Below are 25,007 nucleotides of genomic sequence, written 5' to 3'. Positions count from 1 at the left end.
CTGGGGACGGGGAGACACCCCTTATCAACAAGGGTGCCTGAACGATGCATATTTGTATACCTAACCCTTAACTGTACCCCACAATTTTAAAATAAAACATATGTTAAAAAATATATATATATATATAAAAGGTTAAAAGCAGTACACCTTTTTAGGGCACTTACCATGAATGGAGCTTTCAGGAATGGAAGTTGCTCTGAGTCAGTGAGTGAGTAAAGAGTGAATGTGAAGGCCTGGGACATCACTGTACACTACTATCGACTTTATAAACACTGTACACTTAGGCTACACTAAATTTACAAAAGAATAAAGTAATTGCACTACAACATTATAACTGCTACAATATCACTGGGCAACAGGAACTTTTCAGCTCCACTATAACCTTATGGGACAACTGTCATATATGTGGTTGTGGTTGGCCAAAATGTCACTATGAGGCACGTGACTGTAATTCAAAGGAGACAAAGCTTATGAAAATATTTTATATACTACCATGTAAGCTTACCACAGTTTCAGAGAACCTAGTGCAATTTAAGTGTTCGTGTTATAAGTACTTGGAAGCCATAAATTAAAGACTCACCATTTTTTTTCTAAGTGAAAATAAAATTGTGACACTTTTGGTGATTTAAAAAATACTGTATTCTTGGTTTTTTTTTTTAGGCTGCATGCTTGATGTAATAATTCAAGTACAAAAGTATATGAAGTGAAGTCTTCGTGGATCTCACCTCCACCCCCAAACCCACTGCCTCAAACTTGCTGTTGACCCTTCCAGAACTTGTACTGCATATTGAAGATATGTTGCACAAATAGGATTATATAATCCATGAATGCCTTATAACCTACATTTAACAAATACTTAATCATATATTGTGGGCAATTTTCAATGCTAATAGATTTATATCTACTTCATCCTTTTTAAAGCTGACACCAGTTCTTAATTCTGCCTAAATACTATATTCACTAAGAGAACTTAAAAAAGAAAGCAAACAAAAAATCAAAACAAACAAAAAGGTCAAAACCAATGTTCCAAACACCTAGATCAATTGATCAGCGTCTCAGAGGGAAGAGGTCTATGTGAATACACCATAATATATCAAACCAATACATTTTGATGGCCATTTAGGTTACATGGTCCATCCTTACACCTGATATTTGTATACTGTCTGCCATACTTGTGAATAAACACTTTCTTTGCCCACTTTTCCTAAAGAAGTTAGTTTTGATTAAAAGTAGTTCTTGGCCGGGTGCGGTGGCTCAGCCTGTAATCCCAGCACTTTGGAAGGCTGAGGCGAGAGAACTGCCTGAGCCCGAGAGTTTGAGACCAGCCTGGACAACTTGGTGAGACCTCGTCTCTACAATAAATCACACAAAAAAACTGGCCAGGTGTGGTGGCGTGCGTCTGTAGTTCCAGCTACTTGGAAGGCTGAGGCGGAAGGATTGCCTAAGCCCAGCAAGTCGAGGCTGCGGTGGCTGTGAGTGTGCCACTGCACTCCAACCTGGGCAACAAAGAGTGAGACTCCCACTCAAAAAAAAAAAAAAAGTAGCTCTTATTGTATTAATCCAAGTTTTAAATATTATAGAAGCCCATTGTAAAAAAGCCTAATATTTAACATTGTTCTTCATAGGACTGGTTACATACATTTTTAGGGCCCAGTGCAAACTGAAAATGTAGGACACTTTGTTCAAAAGTTATTAAAAAATTTAAGATAATGACAGCAGAACATTAAGCCAAACATGAGACCCTTCCAAGTGCAAGTTGTATGCCCATAAAGCCCCCCGGCTTCTATGATATGTTGGATTATTTGGCTATAAAGGTTGAAGAGAAAATATTTATCATGAATGAATGGTTGCATCTCTAAGCTCCCCCCCAATTGAAAAATTATGTAATTCTTAGTAACCCTGGTATGCAAGATAGTACAAGCCCTTTATACAGCATAAGACAGAGATTATTGTCTGCTGATAGCATTAAAATGTTTTTAATTTCTAATATAGAATGAAATTTACTGTACTTGATGCCAGAAGTACATCAAGTAAATTTTTGGCTCCTCTAGCACTGGTCAGCTATCCACTTTAGTCTTAGAGAAAGAGTAGAACAAAAGACAGAAAGTGTAGCAAGGTAGAATGGGGACCCAAGCCTCTAAACATCTTGCTCAGAAATTAAGAAGTTTCTTAATATAATCATGTTCCTTTGTCCCTAAATTTCTTTGGTATAGGCATTGCAATTTATCTACTAAAAATACAAATGACATTAAAAGAGGCTGTTGCACTGACCCTGCATTTAATTCCAGTGACCACCATTTATATTATGCCTTCTGAAACATATCTCACTTAATCACAACTGCCCTTAAAAAGATATTGTTATTCCCATTTTTCTTGAAGCTGAAATTCAGAGAGGTAGGTGAATTTGTCCAAGATCACAAAGAAACAGAGCCTGGGTTCAAACCCCACTTCCATCTGACTAAAAAGGCCATGTTTTAATCTTGAAAATAAAAGAGAAGTGAGAACACCATTGGAAGACTGGACGGAAGTTGGTGAGATGCATTTACTAGCCAAGGAAAGCAAGGATTGCCTGTAACCAGGATAGGAGAGAGGCATGGCATAGATTCTCGCTCAGGACCTCCAGAAGGAATCATCCCTGCCAACACCTGGATTTCGGAATTCCAGACCCCAAAACTGTGAAAGAGTAAATTTCTGATTTTTAAGTCACCTGGTCTGTGGTATTTTGTTACAAACGGCCCTAGGAAACTAACACACAATGCATCTACTTTGGAGCAATAATGGGATGGTAAGAGGCTAGAAAAGATGAAGATGGTGATTACTACAAATACGTGTGCATCTCATGCTATTTACTTGCCAACCACTACCTTACTGATTGATTCCCAGGCACACTGCTCACAGCTAAAATACTCTGGGACACTTGCATACTTCTGCTCTACTGGTTGTATGCTTACCAAGAGCCAATTATGTTTACTCCCAGTTGTTCTAAGTTTATACTTTGATTTTTAAAATAAAGAATGATTTTATTAAGGATTTATGTTAATCCATCCTAGAGTAGAAAATAAGAGAGTTCTTTAAAGGATGAACATTATTTTCCAGGTCCTGATGAGTTCTGACTTTTTGTGATTCTTAACCCGATCTACTAATGAGCTAACCACATATAGCTAACCCAGATGTTTGTCTATTTAATTTGCCTAAGTTCACACATCCCAGAAATGGTGAAGTCAAGTTTTAAACTCAAGTAGTCTGGCTCCAGGGGCCATTTAAAAAAAAAAAACTTTATTTTATTTTAAAGATATGGAGTATGCCGGGCACGGTGGCTCAGGCTTGTAATCCCAGCACTTATAAGCTGAGGCGAGAAGATTGCCTAAACACAGGGGTTCAAGACAAGCCTGGGCAACTTGGTGAGACCTCGACTCTACAGTAAATTAAAAAAAAAAATTAGCCGGGTTTGGTGGCATGTACCTGTAGTTCCAGCTACTTGGAAGGCTGAGGTGGAAGGATCACCTGAGCCCAGCAGGTCAAGGCTGCGGTTGCCGAGAGCGTTCCACTGCACTCCAACCCGGGTGACAGAGACTTCAATTCAAAAAAAAATATGTACATAAGGATTAGGTACATAATTATGTGCAAGTGAGGTTTGGGCCTCCAACTGGTTCTCACTTCTCCTGGTTTAGAATCAGGTATCCTTTATGTTGTTACGTGCCCCCTCCTTCCTCCCTTCCCCTGGCGGTGCTCCACGACTGTCCATCCCTTCCTTGTGCAGTTGTGAGTAATGTTCTCACTCATAAGTGGGATCTAAACATTATTCACAGAGGCCATCCTTTTAACTACGGCGGGATATTGCTCCCTTCCCCCCAGCGCATATCACTTGCACTAATTAAAAGATTTCTTTAATCTAAGTAGGTGTAGAAAAGCAATGATAAAGAATCAGGGCCCTGGTGTACTGACTACTGGGTCATCGGGGTTCCACCCACACCTGCCCTCTGTGAACATTTCCCCCATCCCTTATGGTCCTTATTTGCAATTCTCTTTGAAGTGATCGATTCGACTTTTAAAGATCCTTTTGTTTTCTTTTTTGAAGCGGTGGAGTCTCCCTCTGTTGCCCAGACTGGTCTTGAACTCCTGGTCTCAAGCGATCCTCCCGCCTCGGCATCCCAAAATGTTGGGATTAAAGGCCTGAGTCACTGCGGCCGGTCAAATAACTTTTTTTTTTCTTTTCTTTTCTTTTCCATTACCTGTTTCTGTTTTGGGAGTATCTTTCTGCACCTTTGACTTGGGCCCTGGTTTGCAGGCTCACGTGTTTCCTGTTTCTCCATCCTAGGGGCGGGGCTCGATCCTGCAAGCGAAACCACGCTTGTCCCCTTCGGCTTGCCGTCCTCGAAGACATGGCGGCCGCCGCGCTCCCGATGTGGCTGGCCCTGCAAGCGGGGACCCGGGCCCTACGTGCGTTCTCCACCTCCGTGTCCCCGGCCACTCACGCTCCGAGACCCGCCCCGCGTGAGTGTCTGCCTCGTCGCCTCCGGGCTCGGAGGGAGGTGCGAGGGCGGAATCCCGATCCCACGATGGCCGCCGGGGAGGCCGGCGCGACCTCTGCCAGCTTGTTGCCGGTCCGCCTCGTGTGTGGGCCTGCCCCCTGCGCCCGCGTCCACCCTCCTAGCCCCCGGCTTCTTCCCTGAGTCCTCGGGGCGCCTGCCCAGAAAGCTTGCACCTGCCTTCCCCGGGGCCCGCTCTTCTGCTGCTCCTGCCCACGGCCGCCTGCTCAGGCTCCCTCCGGTTCCCTGCGCTCGGTAACGTTTGCCCCGCAGCCTTGAGCCTGGGATTTTCCCGAACGTTGAGAGAGGCATTCGGCGGTGCTGGAGCAAACTGCTGCGCTCTATTTCAAGCCACCAAAGGGGGTGATGATCATCCGCAGGCGTTACTGAGGTGACCTTCATCCAATGGAGACGACTATAGGGATGCTTGGTAGCGTTCTTTCTTTTTTTTTTCCCCTTTGAGTCAGAGACTCACTTTGTCGCCCAGGCTGGAGTGAGGTGGCACCCTCACGGCCACAGCAGCCTCCACCTGGGGGGCTCAGGCGATCCTTCCGCCTCAGCCTTCCAAGTAGCCGGAATACAGGCGCGCGCCAGCACGCCCGGCTGATTTTTTGATATATTGTAGAAACGAGGGCTCACCAAGTTGCCCAGGCTGATCTCGAACGCCTGGGTTCAGGCAGTCTTCTCGCCTCAGCCTCCCAAAGTGCTTGAGCCACCCCGCCCGGCCGGTAGCGTTCTTAAGGCCTCAGGAGTCTCGTGGCAAAGACGTTTACTGACCGGGAGGTGCTAGGGTAGAGTGAGAGGAGCTCTGATAGAATTGTGGACAGAGTGACAGGGCAGCGTGGAGGAGGAGCCGGCACGAGTCAGGAAGGGGTTCAGCCGAGGAGTGGGCACAAGCAATCATCAGGTCCTATCAGTTCTGCTTCCTATAGTATCTCTAATTTACTCTCTTCATTCTAGTCTAGGCTACCGGCTCTCATTTCTACAGTAGTTAGCTTTCTGTTTTCCATTTACCCTCTGGCTTTCCTGGATTGAATTTCCACAACGGCCAGAGTGAAGTGTTCAAAAATGCAGATCTCCTCTTGCCGCTCCCCTGTTAAAATCTACAAATGGTTTCCTTTTGCTTTAAGATAAATGATGAATTCCTTGATGCTTCTTAGGGGCTCTTCATAGTCCTAACACTTGTCTATTTTTAATTTTTTATTCATTCGCCTACAAATACTGAACTCCCACTGTATACTAGGCAATGTTCTAAACACTGAAGATACAGCAAAGTCCCGATGTCATGAGGTTTACATTCTTCTGTGGAAGTCAGAGTATAAACAAGTAAACAACTATATATGACATCAGGTAGTGTTTAGTGCTATGAAGAAAAAATATAACAAACTTTGAGAATGATGGCTTGGGGGCGTAGAGGCTATAGGGTAGGGTAAGATAAAGTAGGCAGGAAAGACTTCTCTGACCATGACGTTTGAGCAGAGCCCAGAGCCACACTGAGATCTGGCGAAAGAGCATTGTTGGCATAAGGACCTGCAAGTGCAAAGGCCCAAAAGTGAGAACAACCTAAGGGGTATGATCAAAGGAGCTAAGTGAGCAAATGGGAGAGTAGTGGTATAAGACATCTGAAATTAAGTAATGACTTGATCCGTAAGGGCTGGTAGGCATTCCATTTGGATTTGGGGCTTGTATTTTATTCTAAGTTTAAGATCACATTGGAAGACTTTGAACAGGGAAGTGGTATGATGTGAGTTACACTTTTAAAAGTTCTTGGCTGCTGTGTGGAGAACTAACTTTAGTGGAGTAGGAGACCTGTTTGGATTAGTCCAAATGAGGTGATGGTAACTGGGTTTGGGGTAATAGTGGAGAAGGTTGGTGTGGTTGGATTCGTGATGTATTTTGTAGGTAGAGCTGTAGAGCTGCTAGAACTTATTGATGGTTTTAATGTAGATCTTGAAGATACGTCTCAACAAACTGCTAGATCTTTGTTGTGAGCAATTGGATGAATAATGATAACATTTACAAGAATTGGGAAGACTGGAAGAAGGAAATCAAGAGCTCTGCCAAGGATGCATTATAGTTGAAAAGCCTGTTAAATATCCTCATCCTCTTTTTTTCTTTCTCTGTTTTCTAAAATTTCAGCTGTATTGAATTTGTTTACTTACTTTGATTTTTCCATATTCTTTCACTCTCTTGAAACGCTTTTTCTCACTTGTCTGTCTTCATGGCTACCTCCTGCTCATTCTTCAGATTTTAACTTAGCGTTCACTTCTTCAGGTACATCTTCCCCAACTGTATTAGTCAGGGTTTTCCAGAGAAACAGAACCACTAGGAGATAGATTGGATGGATAGATGGATGGATGGATGGGAGGGGATTTATTAAGGGAATTGGTTCATGTGATTATGGAGGCTGGGGCAGAGGCTGAGAAGTCCCATGGTAGGTTGTCTGCAAGCTGGAGGCGCAGGGATGCTGGTAGCATGGGTCAGTCCAAGTCCAAAAGCCTCAGAATCATGGAAGCCATCGGTGGAACTCTCAGTCCAAAACTGAAGACCCAAGAACCCTGATGCAAGTCCTGGAGTCCAAAGGCTGGAGACCCCACAGTTCTGATGTCCTGGGGCAGGAGAAGAGCGATGTGGCTTCAGGAGAGAGAAACAGTACATTCTCCTTTCCTCTGCCTTTTTGTTCGCTCTAAGCTCTCAGCTGATTTGATGGTATCTGCCCACATTGAGGGCAGATCTTCCTCACTTAGTCCAGGGACTCACACACCTACCTCCCCTAGAAGCACCCTCACAGACACAACCGGAAATAATACTTTATCAGATATCTAGGTATCACTTAATTCAGTTAAGTTGACACTTAAAATTAATCATGACACAAACTGTTTGACTAGGTTCAGTTCCCTGCTTTGTGTGTCTTTAATAAATATCACTGTTTATTGAAATTACTTGTTAAGAAGTTGTCTTATTTGACAGACTACATTCTGTTAGAGCAAGGACTGTATCTGTTTTGTTCATTACTCCTTCCTAGTTTCTTGTACACAGTGTGACTCAAGCAGTTTTTGAATGAATGAATACTGCAGGATGAATAGGAGCTTTTCAGATGCAGAAATTGAGTGAAAGAGGAAGGAGCAGGAGCCAGCCAGAAGAAAGGAAAACATATTCCAAGAAGAGAGAACAGGAAATTCAGAGCATGATTAAGGAGCCAGGCTCTGGAAGTTCAGAGCAGTGAACCTTATAAAGGGAGTTGAAGCTAGAGATAGTGGTTCAGAAGATGAAGACTTGTGTGTCCTGCTAATATCACCTTAACTATTTGCTCCTTAGTTTTCTTGACCATAAGCAGCCTCTAAATAAGGATAATTATAGTACTAAATAGTAATGGATAAGATTAAGTGAGATGATGAAAAGTATTTAGCAGTATCTATGTGTGAAAGTGCTCAATAAATAATAGCTATTTAGTATAGCAAAACATTTATTTAGAGGGGCATATTTTAAAAGGTATTTACTGTATGTGAGTAATCTACCTTTTTCTGCAGTCATGTGACTTATTAGGATTGACTGATTTTTGTTATTGGTGTTATTGTAGTATCAGCAGTTCTAATATACAACAGAGAAGGAAAAACTGGACATTTTTTGTTTTTTTGTGGTATGGTAGAAATAATATAGTAATTCCCAATAGGCTAAAAATATTTATAACTAGAGCATTTCAAACCAATTATCTTTAAAGATTCAAAATACTTATTTCTAACTTGATATTTAACATGGGAAAATGAGTTTATTTAACTGTGATCCTTAAAATATACTGAAAAACCTTTTTAGATGAAGGGTTTACTATATCAGCAATCATAATAAACTTTATATTCAAATAACTTTAGCTATAGAATTTTCTTAATTATTTCTGGCCTTTTGTTTTCATTAAGATGATTTTAGTTCCTGAGCTTATGGAAAATATTATTGTTTTATTTTTATGTTACTGAATACCCTAAGTTGTATTAGAATTATAGAATCATGATTGAACAACTAGTCTGATTGTAGAACTAGTCGGATGTTATAAAATTCTCTATAACTATTGTATTGTCTTTTATGTACAACAGAAAGAACATCCAGAAATGAAAGGCTGCAGAAAAGAAAGGTAAACAATTTATGTCCTCTGCTATCTTAATGGTTTCTGAAATTCTAAAATGAGACAGATATGATTATGAGGCAGAAGATGCTGTCAGAGGAGGCTTCACAAGGTCATGTTTACTGGGTGACTGCCACACCTCTGGCGGAGAGTTAGTCTTCAACTGTTTTGTTTTTTTTTTTTTTGACTGTACACCAAGGAATGGATCATTGAGAGGTGGACTCACTCACTCCCAAAAACAGGCATATAAGCCAGAATATGGAATTATTTGTAGTGATACCTTTAAGTTCTATAGCCTGGGATGTATGCATTAGTGTAGCCAGTTAACCTCACCCTGTGGTCACCTCTATGGAGGAGTCCAGGATATAAAGGCAATTGGTGAGCATGACATCAGAGCAAAGTAACGTTAGTTGGAAATTAAATGGCATCATCTATAATCATCTAGAGCAGTCATTTTCACAGGACATACACTATACCGGTTTTGTATTGGTTAAATGGGCATTGCTGAATTTTGCCACTTTAAACCCTACTTTTGTATGCTGGCCATCCTCTTCTATTTAATAATTTTTGAAAAAAATGTTAATGTGATTGACTAAGCTATCAAGTACTAGTTATTCTCTGGGGCTAGAAGACATATAATTTTTTATTATATATTTATTCAGTTTAACCCTAATTTACTTATTTCCAAGTTCTTACTCTTTATTTTCCTTTTCTCCTCTTTCCAAGTTCTTAATGTCCCCTCATGTACTGACATCCATCAAAGAACTTTTAAAAATTGCTTTATAATATATTAACTCGCCCCTTCATGAACAAAATGTAAAAATTTTGCTAAAAGTCTAATTAAATACATAAATAGAGAAATTTTTAGTGAAGAACTTGTGGTATTGAAGGGGACCCTTGCCTAGAGGGATGGAGGAAACAGTGCAGAGATACTTAGGTAGGTTTATTGCTTTTTCACTTGAACAATAGCTTTGTGGGAGGTCATATTTTTCATAGCTTGCAATTTTGCTTTTCTTGTAATTGCAGCTTTTTACTTTAAATAACTTAATTCATATTTAAAATACTAATTTACTTTGTGTTTTTTAGGCACTACCTCCTAGGACAGAGAAAATGGTTGTTGATCAGGACTGGCCTAGTGTTTACCCTGTTGCAGCACCATTTAAACCCTCTGCAGTTCCTCTTCCTGTTCGAATGGGTTATCCAGTAAAAAAGGGTGTGCCCATGGCAAAGGAGGGGAATCTAGAACTGTTAAAGGTGAGTTCATTGACTAAGGCTTACATCTAAATAAATGCTGATCTTCCTCCTTCCCCACTCTTCTTAAGCTCGTATTAGAAGCTTATTGTATTTTAATTTAAATTTTTTTTTTCTGGTAATAACGAGTGCTGTGTTTTGATTATCCATGGTAAAGAAGACTCAAAGAATCCTAGGCCTTTAAAAATATAATCAGTTCTGTGGCTTCCCTTGTGGCCTTTTCTGTTATATCTTTTCTATATTATGTCTTTTAAGTGAAACTAAAAAAAGTGAAATAATCTAATTTGAGATTGAGAATTGGGAGGTGAAGTTTCCAATTTTAAAAGAGGAGTTTTAGGCTGGGGCAGTGGCTCATGCCTATAATCCCAGCACTTTGGGAGACTGATGTGGGCACATTGCTTGAACCCAGGAGTTCAAGACCAACCTGAGCAACATAATGAAACTTCATATACAAAAAATCAGAACATTAGCCAGGGGTAGTGGCGCGTGCAGCGGCTCACGTCTGTAATTCTAGCACTTTGGGAGGCTGATGTGGGCGCATTGCTTGAGCCCAGGAGTTCAAGACCAGCCTAGGCAACATAATGAAACTTTGTCTCTACAAAAAATCAAAACATTAGGCAGGTGTAGTGGCACATGCCTGTAGTCCCAGCTACTCGGGATGTTGAGGTGGAAGGATTGCCTAAGCCCAGTAGGTCAAGGCTTCCATGAGCTATGATTGTGCCACTGTACTGGAAGAAAATGTGCTAAAAGGTGATGGTAAAAGATGAGATGGGAATAGTGAGAAGGGATACTCTGCTGCTAGAGACAGGTAAGTGAAATGTGGAAATGGGAACGTTTCAAGAGACATAAGAAAGCCAAACATTGAGGAGAACAAATATTTTCTTCAAATGAAAGAGATGATAATTTAAAGAGAGGGTCTTTGGAAAATGTCACTGGGTAAGAGAGTAACAACAATTTATAATAATGCTCATGGATAAACATAAAAATCCAAACATTTAATGCATGTCATCCATTTCTAGTAATGGTGTCAATGAATATGCTTATTAACTGAGCTAATAGAAGCAAAGTGCATAGAACAGTGCCTATGTAAATCCATGCAAACATTAGCTTTTATTTTTTCCTTTTATGATTTTGAGGCTTATATTTTCACATTAAAAAATAGAAGTATAGGAAATGAAGCCACCCATTCCATAAACCCAATTTTCAGTGCCTATTTCCTCTCAATTAAAATAAATATTGTCTAATCAATCCTAAAGATTCCTGACATAATTCTTGAGTGACTTTCTGCTTGCTCAGCTTTTCTTTCCAAATGAATCTCTTTAGGCTAAATTTTCTCTTTGGATGCTTAACATTATTCAAGAAATGTGCTAGTGAATGTTAGTTATTTTTTGAAGGACTCAGATCTCTGATCTTTCTTAAATTTTTGTTCACCCTATGAGAGATTAAGTAGCCTTTTAATGTATCATCATAAATATATTCCTAACTTTATTAAACTGTTCAGTCAAGATTTGCTAGCTTCATTTATTCAGTTCATATAATGATTATTATGTACAAAAGTAGGAATACTACCATGCTATGCATTCCAGGGGAATTGGGATGATTACACAATGATATGTGTCCTTAAGTCTTTTCAGTTTTATAAGAAGAATATACATAAATCTGTAGATTTGTGGCAGGAAAAATGCTATGAAAATAATGTCTATTTTTCCAACATGAATGTCATCATATTTGGTAAAAGGCGAAAGATTGATATGATCTAAAGACAAACAAGAATATCATCTTATGTTCCTTGGTACTAAATCTATATTTTAAGAATTTGTTTCTTGAATTGACAACATCTATGACACAGAATTAATTTTGTAAAAAAATGATCAGACTTTATTTACTATGTGGTTTGTTGGGCCTATGATTTAGTTTTATGAGAAAATTATCTTTTTCATGTTTTAAAGACATTTAACTAATTTGTCCTTTAAATTTATCTACTTTAGATCCCCAATTTTCTGCATTTGACTCCTGTAGCAATAAAAAGACATTGCGAAGCTCTTAAAGGTGAGTGATCACTTTCTTATACTAACTTTATATTGACTTTGAACATAAATTTAAGAATCTCAGTTCTAATATACTAAATGGTTTTAAATTTTAAATCATTGTCAGTTTATCCTTTTCTAAAGAATTTTTCAGGTTGTTTTCAGTGAATTGTTAGATGTCAAATCTGCAGTTTGTTTTGGCTGAGCACTTTACAGGGTGCCATGAATAATATAGAATTATAAATGATAGTCCTTACTCACAGGTAGGTTACGGACTTACTGTTGGGTTATAGAAAGCATGTATTTAAAAAGACAAGAAAATATTGCAAAGTTTTATGAACAGATGCAAATCAATATGGTCTAAACTGAAGACAGTGTCAAAGGAAGTTGAGTAGCAGAATAGTCAGTGGGTTTGGTAATGGGATATTCACAGAGAAGAGTTTTCTTGAAGGATTATTTAAAATTAAAAAAAAATTAGAAGTGATTAAAAAAATAATAATAAAAAAATACAGTTAGAAAAAAATTAGAAGTGATACATGCATATGGTAAGCCAAATAGTAGAAGAGGCCAGGCATAGTGACTCACACCTATAATTCCAGCACTTTGGGAGGCCAAGATGGGAGGATTGCTTAAGGTTAGGAATTCAAGACCAGCCTGAGCAACATAGTGAGACTCCAGTCTCAACCAGAAAAAAAAAAAAAGTAGAAAAGCTTACAGTGAATAGCAATACTCTTAGGCACTTTCTTTCCCATTTCCATCATCTCAGAAGTGTTCTCTTTTAATCATTATTTAGTTCTAGTAGTTAATATCAGAGAGAGAGAATGTGTGTATTTATGTATATACTTATTTATAATGTATGCTGTGTAATCTATATATTTATATGTACTTGTATTTATAGTGTATACTCTATGTAGTGTGTGTGTGTGTGTGTGTGTGTGTGTGTGTGTGTGTGAGTTAATAAAATAATAGAAATAATCCCTGGAATATGATTACACCTCTAGTTCTGGATTTATTGATTTTGAACACTATTGATTCCTAGGTATAAACAAAATTCATATACTATTACTCTTTCCCCTTCCTACATGCATGAAGATAAAGACAAATAATGTTTTCAAATTCATGATTCTATTTATATCTTTATAATTATGTACATATTCCAGTTTAAGTTCTGAACTAATTTGTATGGATAAGCACATTTGAATTGTTTCAAGTTCATAGCTATTAGAGATTGTTTATGTAATTTAATTAAAATATATTCATGCTGATCTAAAGGTGTTATGTATATATACTCAATATATTGTTAAGGCTTTTCAGGAATGTGAAACCTAGAAACATGTCACAGATAGCCTGATTATGTTGTAAGGAGAAATAGGGTAGTAAATATAATTATACTTAAATTTGGCTTTTGCAAGGGGCTTGCATTATAAAATAATATAAGGAAGAAGACGTAAAGAGGTCCTAAAACAGGACTAGTAATTTTACTCTTGAAATGAAGGAAGAAAAATCATTTTCCTTTCATTTATGTGGTCTTCTGTTTGGGGATATTCAGATGCTTTTCTGTACCTTTAGAGTATGTTTCTATACTCTTTTATGCCTGGAATTGGACTAAAACTGATCATTGTTCCAAATTGGTGGTCTGTTTGGCACAAATCATGTGTCACTTTTTGACCCTTGGTAAAGCCAGCTAACAAATGCATTACACTGTGATAAATTTCATTTTTCTCCTTTTTAAACATTATTTTAAAATGTGTTTTTACAATCTAGAAACTGATCATTTAAATAAAATATTTTTATAATACTTTCTAATTTATAAATGAGAGGCTTTCCAAGAGCACATTCTGAAGAGTAGCATTATATTTTACCATACTCAAATGAGTGTTTTAATCTTCCCCTAATTATGCCTTTACACTTCTGCCAGCTTCTAGATTTAGGTTGCATCTTCCAAATAACTCAAAGGCTTTCAAATATTTCTTCTCAGTTTTCTTTCAAAGTAGGTCAGTTCAGATTTTGTATCGAACTTGCAAATGGAAAATCTGAAGCACAGGAAAGTTAGGTAATTTACCAAAACTTTAATAATCAGCGACAGAAGTTAAGTAAAAACCAGGGTCTTCCAAAGTCTAGTCTAATTGCTCTACCTATCAGATGAGTAAAGGCTAATAGAAATCTATTATGTACTTTCCAGTTGACTGTGTTTTTTAGACATATAATTTAGGTAATTTAATTTAAAAACTGTAATTATCCTTCGGTGTTTGAAATGACTTACAGTTAGAAAAAAATAAAAAAGATTTAGTGTAAACCCAAAAGCTCATAAAATTCCCCAAACTAGTCTCTTATAAAGTGCTTGGCAGTGATGATCTTATAGTGCAGGACATTGGAATTAGTTCATGATAGGAATGAAATTCAACCTCAGTAATCTTGCCCTGTTAAATTTTTTTTGAACATCAAAATGTTCATAATTGCAAAGATCTTTCCTCTCAAAGAGTCTGAATATTGATCTTTTACATAGAATATTTAGGGACTAGTGTGAGCTGTATTTAATTCGCTAGTGTGTATTTAGTCCCAGATATCAGAAAGTCTTTGTAACCCAGAGTGTCATTTTGCTGACTTTGATTTTAAAGCCTAAATGGGAGCTAAATATAGTACCTACTATAAGAAAATTGTTAGCTTGGGGAAATGTTATTGGCAAAGTACCTCTCCACTGTCCTTTAGATTATTACCTACAAGAGTTCCTATGTCTGCCTGTGATTTACCAGCCTCTCCTGCAGTTGTGCTTTTTGGAGGAAGCATGATCCATGAGATCTAACACGTTTGACCTAAGAAACCAATTACTTGTAGCTGCTTTTAAAGTGAGGCTATTTAAGGATTGAGGTTTCCATTGGGGGGGGGCTGATAGTGTCAGAAGTTTTCATCCCAAGCTAAAAGTCCTCTGTGACAGTAACTTCATAGGAACAAGGTGAGATGAAATCAGCTACTGATACCAGGGGAAGGCTGGAAGCTATGTCTCTTCCTTTAAGTTCATTGTTTTCCCAGTTGAGGCCTGAGTTTACACTTTTGTGCTATGGAGATAGAGAGCCATGTTCACTGTGCTTGGAGCTTCCTGTTGTGGCCTGGGTCTCAGAGACCCGGTCCCACTTCCTCTCCAGACAGTCTTGCCCGAGTATGAGGACAAAGTTGTTCCTCTTTCCAGTTAGCCCATTGGCACACGATAGTCACAAAGAAGAGATATGAGTGACTATAAGGATCCATTTAAGGATGACATAGGCTCTTTTGTACCTGTTTGAGTTGAGCCTGTATTCAACTCAATTTCTGCAAGATTGTTGACCACATCTGAGTTCCCTCTTAGAGCTTTTTGAGAACTTTTTAAATTCCCTTCAGCTGATCCTTAGTAAACTTCACTTGAGAGTAAATGAATATTATTTTCTGTTGCCTTTTCAAATACAGTAATGCTCTGGGCATCATAGACTTTATTTTAGTTGGTAAGGAGGAATTAAACTGTCATATAATAAGTATGTGTAAAGCTATACAGTAAGTCCCCTATATATGAACCTTCGAGTTGCGAACTTTACGCACATCTGTTTTTTTTAATGTATTATTTCTCTCCACCAGGTGTCAGTATAGCCTGTCAGATGCATACAATACTATGTAGCCAATTGTGTTAGTTAGGGACCTAGGTTAACTTTGTTGGACTTATAACAAATAGGACTTACAAATGTGCTGTGAGAATGGAACTCGTTTTATATGTTGAGGGCTTCCTGTAATAGGCTTCCATCACAGCACAATTCCCTTTTAATTGAACATACCATTCCCCAGCAAACCTGAAATATCCAAATCATTCCCTTAATTAAATTTCCTACTTATGATGCACCTAATAAGAAAAGGAATGAGGAATGATGGATTCTATGTGGAGTACAGAAGAGGATCTGTTCTTTCATTTCATGTGACCTAAAAGTGATCTCAGTAATTGATATTTTGGTATTATCTGGTAGTTTGCCTTACAATGAAAATTTACTTGCAAAACTATAATTGAGATTTTTTTTTCACTTCTTAGATTTTTGCACTGAATGGCCAGTAGCATTAGACAGTGACAAGAAATGTGAAAAACATTTTCCAATTGAAATTGACACCACTGATTATGTTTCATCAGGACCATCTATTCGAAACCCCAAAGCACGAGTAGTAATCTTAAGGGTAAGAGATTTTTTTTGAATATAAGAATCAATATAATACATCATTTTAAAATGCATTTGGTATGTATGATTATAAAACTATAATACATATTATCATAGGAACATTGGATGGTATAAAAGTTTTAAATTATAGAACTCATGCCTTTGGTAGGCCAAAGTTGGAAGATCGCTTGAGGCCAAGGGTTTGAGACCAGCCTGGGCAATATAGTGAGACCCTATATGCACACAAAAAAATTGAAAATTAACAGTGCGTGGTGGTGTGTGCCTGTAGTTATAGCTGTTTGAGAGGCTGAGGCAGGAGGATTGTGTGAGCCCAAGAGTTTAAGGCTTCAGTGTACTATGATTGTATCACTGCACTCCAGGCTGGATAACAGCAAGACCTCATCTTAAGATTAAATAAATAAATAAAATTGCCTAGGATCCTACCATACATGAATAACCATCATTAACTACAGTAGCTTATTTTAGTATATATATGTAGCTAGGCTTTTGTGTATATTAATGGAACGATACTATATGTGTTCGGTATATGTGTAAGTATTCTTTTTCACTTCACATTATGAATTGAACCTTTTCCAATATTATTCAACATCCTTTAATTTTCTTTGTAATGGCTACTACACTAACATAAATGAAGGGTCTTTTATGTGCCAAGAAAATGTTTGAGGTTGGGGAGTAATGTTGATCAATTCAGACTTAGCTCTTTTTCTGAGACTGAAGGGGGAGATACAAACAAATAATTCCATAACATAGGTCTGCCACAGATTATTTAGGTTATCCATATTATGGAACGTTTATGCTTTTTAACTATTTTTTTATTAGAAAGATGTTGTAATGAATGTCCTTAGAGATTAATACTTTTATATGTTCCTAATTATGTTGCTAAGATGATGTCCCTAAAGGCGAACTGAGAGGTCAAAGGAAGTAGCTCCTTTTAAGTTTTTTTACATATATTGTAAAATTCCAGCAGGAAATGTATAAAATATAATACTAGCTGATTATAAGGAAGCCTGTTTTCCTATGTACTCACCAACTTAGATATTATTATTCCCTATCAATTTAATATGTAAAAAATTTATCTTTTTTTTTTTCCTTGAGCCGGAGTTTCCACTGTTGCCCAGTGAAGAGTGCAGTGGTACAGTCGCAGCTACTGCAGCTTCAACCTGCTGGGCTCAGGTGATCTGGGCTGATACTACAGGCGCATGCCACCATGCCTAATTTTTTTTTATTTATTGTAGAGACAAGGTCTCTCTATGTTGCCCAGGCTGATCTTGAACTCCTGGTCTCAGGCAGTTCTCTCACTGGGTCTCAGGCCACTCCCGGCCACCACAGCCTCGACCTGCTGGGCTCTGGTGATCCTTCCACCTCAGCCTTCCAAGTAGCTGGAACTACAGGCACGCGCTATCACGCCCGGCTAGTTTTTGATTTATTGTAGAGATGAGGTCTCGCCAAGTTGCCCGGGTGGGTCTCGAACCCGCGGGCTCAGGCAGTCCACTCACCTCAGGCTCGCAAAGCACGGGATTACAGGCTGAGCCACCGAGGCCGGCTCTTATTTTTTTAAAGAACATATTAAATGTTACCTATTTTTCATAATAATGATAAAGCAACCAATAGTTGTTGAGCTCTGTGTTTTATGTTGAAAAAAAAAAATCTCAGAACTGAGAGTAAGCCAGCCTAGCCCTAATTCATGTTGTTTGCCTCCCTTTCTGTGGGTCTCAGTCTTCAGTACTAGAACAGACAACTGAATAAACAAGAATAGACAACTGAAGGGCCTACTGGTTCTAGGTTTGCTTATTTTATTTCACACAGAAATAATCTCATTGCTTTATTTGAAGCACTAAATGTCACTTCTTATATTATGCTTTTCCTCTTATCTCCTTTTTGTGTCTCAGGCCACCTGTCTTATACTCAGGTTCTTCAGGACTGCTTAATTTCCAGGATTTTTGTCAGGAATAATTGAGATTAACAGAAGAAAGCACTTTTTTTCCTTTAAAGACCATCTGTCTTTACTACTGTCTTATATCCTTTTGCTGACCCATGCCTGCCCTACTGGACTCTTGTCACTCTACTTGCTGACTGTTGAGGCTCAGTGGTGGTATCCTGGGTCATGCCACGTAGTTCAAGGGAAAAAGCAGGTACAACAGTTGGACTAGAGCGTGTGCAGTCCAGCATGATCAAAGCAATGCTGGAAAGGTAGTCAGATATACAAAATACTATTTTCAGATACTCAATTTTTTTAATTCAGAGAAAGATGGTATCATGTTTTTCTTAATAGGCATAAAAGTAATTTAGAATTTAAAACAACTTATATCTGTATAGGACTTTACTTTAAAAGAACTTTCTTTGGCTAGATGCAGTGGCTCGTACCTGTAATCCTAGCACTTTGGGAGGCTGAGGCAGGATTGCTTGAGTCCCAGGAGTTCAAGACCAGTCTGGCAAAATAACAAGACCCCATCTCTGATTTTGAAAACAAGTTTTAAAAAGTGCTTTCTTCTATTAATCTCAATTATTCCTGACAAAAATCCTGGAAATTAAGCAGTCCTGAAGAACCTGAGTATCAGGAGGCTACAGTGATTTGCTTAAGGCAACATAGTAAGTGGCACATCTACAAATCAAACCCAATTCTTGTCTTATGTATAATATTAGAATTATTCAGCCGGGCTCGGTGGCTCAGCCTGTAATCTCGCACCTTGGGAGGCTGAGGTGAGTGGATTGTCTGAGCCCATGGGTTCGAGACCCGCCTGGGCAACTTGGCGAAACCTCATCTCTACAATAAATCAAAAATTAGCCAGGCGTGATAGCGTGCGCCTGTAGTTCCAGCTACTTGGAAGGCTGAGGCGGCAGGATTGCCAGCGCCCAGCAGGTCGAGGCTGCGGTGGCCGGGAGCGGCCACTGCACTCCAGTCTGGGCAACAGAGACTCCAACTCAAAAAAAAAAAGAATTATTTAACTAACCACACCTAGCTGCATATAGAGAAAATACTTCAAATATGGGGCGAACCAAAAATAAATGGAATTATCTTTTGGAGGGCAGGCCCCTTGTAGTTTTCTTGGAATTTGTTCCTCCAGATGAAATGGTCAACCAAAGTTTTTACCTGGAAGTTTTGAGAAAGTTGCGTCATGATTTGCAGAAGGAACATCCCAAGTTGTGGCGGCAAACAGATGACTGATTCTTCCACCATGACAAAGTACTGAGCCACACCGCACTGAGTTTTCAGCAGTTTTTGACCAAAAACAACAGGACCCATGTACCCCACCCTCCCTAATTAACCCATCTTGCCCCAAGCAACTTTTTTTTGGTTTCCCTGGATCTAAAAAGTCCCTTAAAAGGAAATATTTTGCCAACATGGAAGAGGTAAAACAAAAAATGGCAAGCACTAAAAGACATCAAAATTGATGAGGTCAGAAACTGTTTGGAGCAGTGGAAAAAGTATCTCAATAGGTGTATTGCATCAAACAGAGAGTACTTTAAATATGACTGAAGTTTAAACATATAAGAATAAATATAGAATTTTTTATAAATAAATTTAGTGGTTTTTGTGTCCCCCTCATATTGAGACACTTACCAATTTATGTAGCACTTTCTGTGTTAGAATATAGGCATTTGGCCAGGCTCTGTGGCTCAGCCTGTAATCCCAGCACTTTGGGAGGCCAAGGCGAGTGGATTGCCTGAGCCCATGGGTTCAAGACCAGCCCAGGTAACTTGGCGAGACCTTGTCTCTATACTTAAAAAAATATATATAGACATTTGAGAGCAGGTGCAGTGACTCAAGGCTATAATCCCAGCACTTTGGGAGGCCGAGGCAGGAGAATTGCTTGACCCTAGGAGTTTGAGACTAGCGTGGGCAAATAGTGAGACCTCACCTCTACAAAGAAATCAAAAAATTAGCCGAGTATAGTAGTGCATACCTATAGTCCCAGCTATCCAGGAGGCTGAGGCAGAAGGATCAGCTGAGTCCAGGAGATTGAGGCTGTGGTGAGCTGTGATTGTGCCACTGCACTCCAGCCTGGGCAACAGAGTGAGATCTCTAGGGAAAAAAAGAAAAAATATATATGTATTTAAAATATAACTACAACCCCCTATAATTTCAAATTTCATTATTTGGGAGATAATGTTAATAGTATAATATTGATTGTTTGAAATATAGCAATTTGGAGGGAAAAAACCTAAGGGTTCTTTTGAATTTTGGTAAAAGAAAGACAATACCACTCATCCTTGAAGTCTGAGTATTAGTCCAGGTTAAAGACTATAATTTTGCAGTGCCTTTGAGTGCTAGTAGGTGGCATGAGTGCACCACACAATGGTTGATGAAATATTTATGATTTTTGGCATAGATTCCATGTAGTGTTTGGACTTTAAAATGCTAATATGAATGTGAGTTTTAAAGCAGTTGCTGCAATAATGATCAACATTACTGCCATTTTTTTGACCACTTTTTACATAAAAAGCTAAAATACTTAAGTTTTTGAAATTTTAAAATTTGTTAAAAATTATTACAGTTACATTGAAAGGAGTTTTAAAAGCAAAAATCACTACATTCTCACTATTCTAATGTAAAAAGTATTCATTTTTCTCTATATACTGGCTCTGTATCTATGTATATGTGCATATATTTGCGTAATTGTAATCATAATGTATGTACATTTTCTTGCAAGTCTGCATATTGTTAGTAATCTATCATAAAGTAGCTTATTTTATCTATCTAGCTGCTTCATATTTTTCCAGAGGACTGTGATAATTCACATTGTCTACAACATGTAAACATTCTGTTGGACTGACACTTAATAGTCGATATTCATACTACTTGAGTTGTTTTTAAAAGTACATTTGTAGGGTAATCCCTTTGGGTCCCCTCCCACTGTGGGAGCTTTTCTGTCCTCTCAATAAATCCTGCTCTTTAAAAAAAAAAAAAGTGCATATATATATGTTTTTTCTCTAGTTCAAATGAAAAAGCTTACAGTACTGTAAAAAACAGTTTATCCTCCCTTTTTAAAATGTGTGTATTCATTAATATTTGTCACATGCTTTTTAATTACTAGGCCATTGCCAAGAACAAGATAGACATTGTTCTTGCCCTCAAGGGTTTCAAACAGTGGGAAAAATGGGAAGTAAATAGGTTACTATGGGGTCTTGAGGGAAATGTGGGGTTATTGAAGCTAGAGATAAAATCCTATTTAGCCTTTATTCTTCTTCATACAGTTATGACTTTTTCTTATTCCTAATACTCTCCATGGGAAATTAATCTATGCTTTACTATATTCTCTGTATTCTAGTCTAGTCTAACTAGCCTATTTTCCTGTGTCAAATCTGTTTAACTCTAGATAATACCTTTAGCTCATGCTGTTCTCTGCAAATTAAAGTGTGTTCACTTGGTCCGGCATTTCCCAAAATATATCTTAAGGAAGACTGATTTTGTGAACTGTCCCTGGAAAAGTGGGATCTGAAATCAAATAAATTTCATTGCATACCAACCCTGCATCTTGAAATTTCAAGTTGCTTATTAGCATATTATGTACTCTAAAGAATACTGCCTTAACGAACCCAATTTAACTCAGCATTTCCTAAATGTATTAAACAGAAATAGCCTTTAAAAAAAAAAAGAGAGTCTTCTCAACAACCTGTGGGACTGGTATTAACATTTTGAGAAACGTTGAGCTGAATTATTTCAAATGTTTTGATCCTTCCCTGATGCTGTATTCCAGCCTCCATTAGATATCTGTAGCTTTAAAAAATAAATACCCCTAAGTCGGGCTCGGTGGCTCAGCCTGTAATCCCGTGCCTTTGGGAAGCTGAGGTGAGTGAATTGCCTGAGCCCACGGGTTCGAGACCCACATGGGCAACTTGGCGAGACCTCATCTCTACGATAAATCAAAAATCAGACGGGCGTGGTAGCGCGTGCCTGTAATTCTGGCTACTTGGAAGGCTGAGGTGGAAGGATTGCCGGAGCCCAGCAGGTCGAGGCTGCGGTGGCCAGGAGCAGCCACTGCACTCCAGTCTGGGCAACAGAGTGAGACTCCAACTCAAAAATAAATAAATAAAAATAAATAAAAATAAATACCCCTAAACTAGTTGCAGTTATACAGGTCTCATAATTACATGATAGGAATTTCTTAAAGCTTTTACGTTTTATCCATTTATTTCTATATTCCAGCTTTACTAACACTAATTGAGTTTAATTCTATTAGTGTTACTCATAATTATCATAATTTAATTTAAGAGACATGTCATTAGTTTTTTCAGGGAAGATCCTAATACTCACAACTTTTTCTTTTTTTCTTTCTTTCTTTCTTTTTTAAGGCAGGACTTATTGACAGAAAAGCCCCCACAGTGGGAGGGAACCCAAGGGTTTACCCTACAACTTTCAAAGAACTTCAAATAGTATGTCCTCTTCCCTTGTTTTTTTTCTTCATTTTGTTTTGTTTTTATTTGTTTTTTGTAAGAACAGACTTCATAATGTGTGCCAGCTACTTACTCTGTATAGAAAGGTATTTGAAAAGCTTTCTTTTTAGTGGGTTTACTGTAAATATAAGTAACATTGCTACTTTTATTTTCATTAAGCAAAGTGTATAAAATAATTTTCTTAAAATAAGTTTTTTTAATATATTTTTAAGGTTAAACTTTCCAGTTTGAATTTAGATGACCATGCAAAGAAGAAACTTATTAAACTTGTAGGAGAGCGATACTGCAAGACCACAGATGTGCTCACCATCAAAACAGATAGGTAAAGAAAGAAAAGTTCTGCAGACTGACCATGTGTATTTCCTTATTGTTCTGGCAGTTCCTTTTATAGAAATTACATTGAGGGTAGGGTAGCATTTTTTTATCAGGTGAAGGAGTTGTCTAATTCATATTTTTAATATCTTCACACTAGTCTAATATTATTATGATTTTTACGTACACAGACATGCTTTGCTAAGTTAATGTTATTTTTAATTTTGGTTTTAATATATCCACATATATAGAACTCAGGAAAGATGTTAAAAGAAGACAAAATTACAATTTACTAACGATTAGTACTTAAACAGATTTTTACAAAGTCAAAATAAAAATCTTACAGTTCAAAATTAAAATTACTCAGTTATCTATATGGAAATTTATCAAGGCACTTTTGTCATAAGCAGAATTTCAGAGCTAGGATAGATGTTTTTAAAAGCAGCATTGTATTTATTGTATATGGATTTATAAATTTAGGTCATTTTCATGTGTGGTCAGGAAAAGTTGTTGGTATGTTTTATTAAGTGGCTATTTTATTTCTAGAATTATACTTAATTTGTTTCTAAATTATGTCAAACTATGACAGATCAGCCCTTAGAGAAAAGTGAGTAGGCAGATCTGCTCTCTCCCTGCCCAGCCCAGTTTCAAATCACTTGGAAGTGTCAATATTGATTAAGTCATATATCATGATTCTTAGTGGTAAGAAGAGTCTGACACACATGCAGAGAGATGGCAACAGTGTGAAAGCAGAAAAAGCTTGGGAACCGTGGTTTGTGATTATTACCATATGGGGGGAATAGACATGAAATATGTTAAGAATAGTCCTTTTGCTATCTTTAGATAGTGTTGCCTTTTTTAGTTCATGCAACTTTAAAAATATCTTTTAAATGTTATGATTTGAAATTCTGTAAGTATCCAAAAATGTTGCTTTTTTTTCTAGGTTTATAAGTATTAGTGTGTATATGTTTTATGATAACTATCTAGAGAACTTTTCAATAAACATAAGTAAAGAATAAACAGTACATTTGAAGTTATTTGCAATAGGATGGTTTTATTTTATATTTAAAGAAATGGGAACTAATTATTTCCTTTTTTACAACGATGTTTTACCCTAAATGCTTACTGTGCCATCTCATGTGTATGTAGAAGTTTTACCAAATTTTAGGTTAAATACAGGGGTGACAGTATAACATTGCATGATGTAGCTCATTTTAAAGACAATCACCTCCAGGGAAATCAAGATTAACATTTAGATTAGCATCTGTCATCTGTCTATACCTACTTTTTAAATGAACTCATCAGATATGCTCATGCTGTCTGGCAGATTTTTAGCACTGAGATAAGGGGAACTTGGATTGGGCATAGTCTTATTAAAAGTAGCATAAAGCTATTTTCATATAAAATAACCCCATTACCAATGAAAGCAAAGAGGTACTCTACATTAAGATAAAAATAACGCCAGTATGCAATTTCCTCAAGTAAAGAACTACATAGATAATTTTTTTTCCAAAAACAGAATTTTCCTAAATCAGAGAGGGAATAATCTGAAAATGTTATCTTCTGTATTTGTTATCTTTTGCAAATTATTCTGTACTGACTTTTAAACATTTTGACTTTCTTCTTCTTTTTTTTAAAAGATGCCCTTTGAAGAGACAGAATTATGATTATGCAATGTATCTTCTAACAGTTCTATACCATGAGTCTTGGGTAAGTGTGTGTGAATGTTTAATGATTTTTGTCAGCGTAATTTAGATGATGTTAACCTTCCAAAATATTGTCTGGCAAGTATTTTGTGAACCACTGAAAATAATCTAAACATGTATGAAATGTCTTAGACAGTTTCTACTGATATTAAAAGTGGAGATTTTAAAAATAAATTATTCAGTCCATCTCAGGACCTTACTAAAATCATATGCCTAACATTTAGAGTTTTTGATAAATGTTCAGGGTCTACTTATGAGTCAGAACATGTCCTCAGTTCTTTGTTTCTGCAATAGATCACTGAGTATGATGAACTCTAAATCCATCCATACTACATAATACTACATGAAAGGGATTGGAAATAGGGGGTCACTGCCGGGAGAGGGGTGGTGGTGGTGGGGGCACATAACACTGATAAGGATACCTGATCCCAAGCCAGGCCAAGTGAGGACCAGTGGGAGGTCCAAACTTCCAGTGGGAG

General features: G+C 37.7%; 1 protein-coding gene across 2 annotated transcripts in view; it reads left to right on the top strand.

Moving 5' to 3' along the window:
• The first annotated feature begins 4,349 nt into the window (after positions 1-4,349).
• Positions 4,350-25,007, top strand: part of MRPS35 (mitochondrial ribosomal protein S35) — a 44,664-nt gene continuing 24,006 nt past the window's right edge. The window contains exons 1-7 of one of the 2 annotated variants that reach the window (XM_021711872.1): positions 4,350-4,494; positions 8,618-8,655; positions 9,733-9,900; positions 11,886-11,946; positions 15,973-16,112; positions 22,409-22,489; positions 24,463-24,532. In XM_021711872.1, coding sequence (XP_021567547.1) covers positions 4,383-4,494; positions 8,618-8,655; positions 9,733-9,900; positions 11,886-11,946; positions 15,973-16,112; positions 22,409-22,489; positions 24,463-24,489 — 627 coding nt within the window. In that variant the 5' untranslated portion in view covers positions 4,350-4,382 and the 3' untranslated portion in view covers positions 24,490-24,532. Of the gene's footprint in view, positions 4,510-8,617; positions 8,656-9,732; positions 9,901-11,885; positions 11,947-15,972; positions 16,113-22,408; positions 22,490-24,462; positions 24,533-25,007 lie in introns of both variants that reach the window. The other variant, XM_021711875.1, reaches the window with a different exon arrangement.

This window comes from Carlito syrichta, unplaced genomic scaffold, assembly GCF_000164805.1.
Source record: "Carlito syrichta isolate Samal-C Ts95f unplaced genomic scaffold, Tarsius_syrichta-2.0.1 Scaffold86271, whole genome shotgun sequence".
In the NCBI taxonomy this organism is placed as follows: domain Eukaryota; kingdom Metazoa; phylum Chordata; class Mammalia; order Primates; family Tarsiidae; genus Carlito; species Carlito syrichta.
This window is presented reverse-complemented; position numbering and strand designations above follow the sequence as displayed.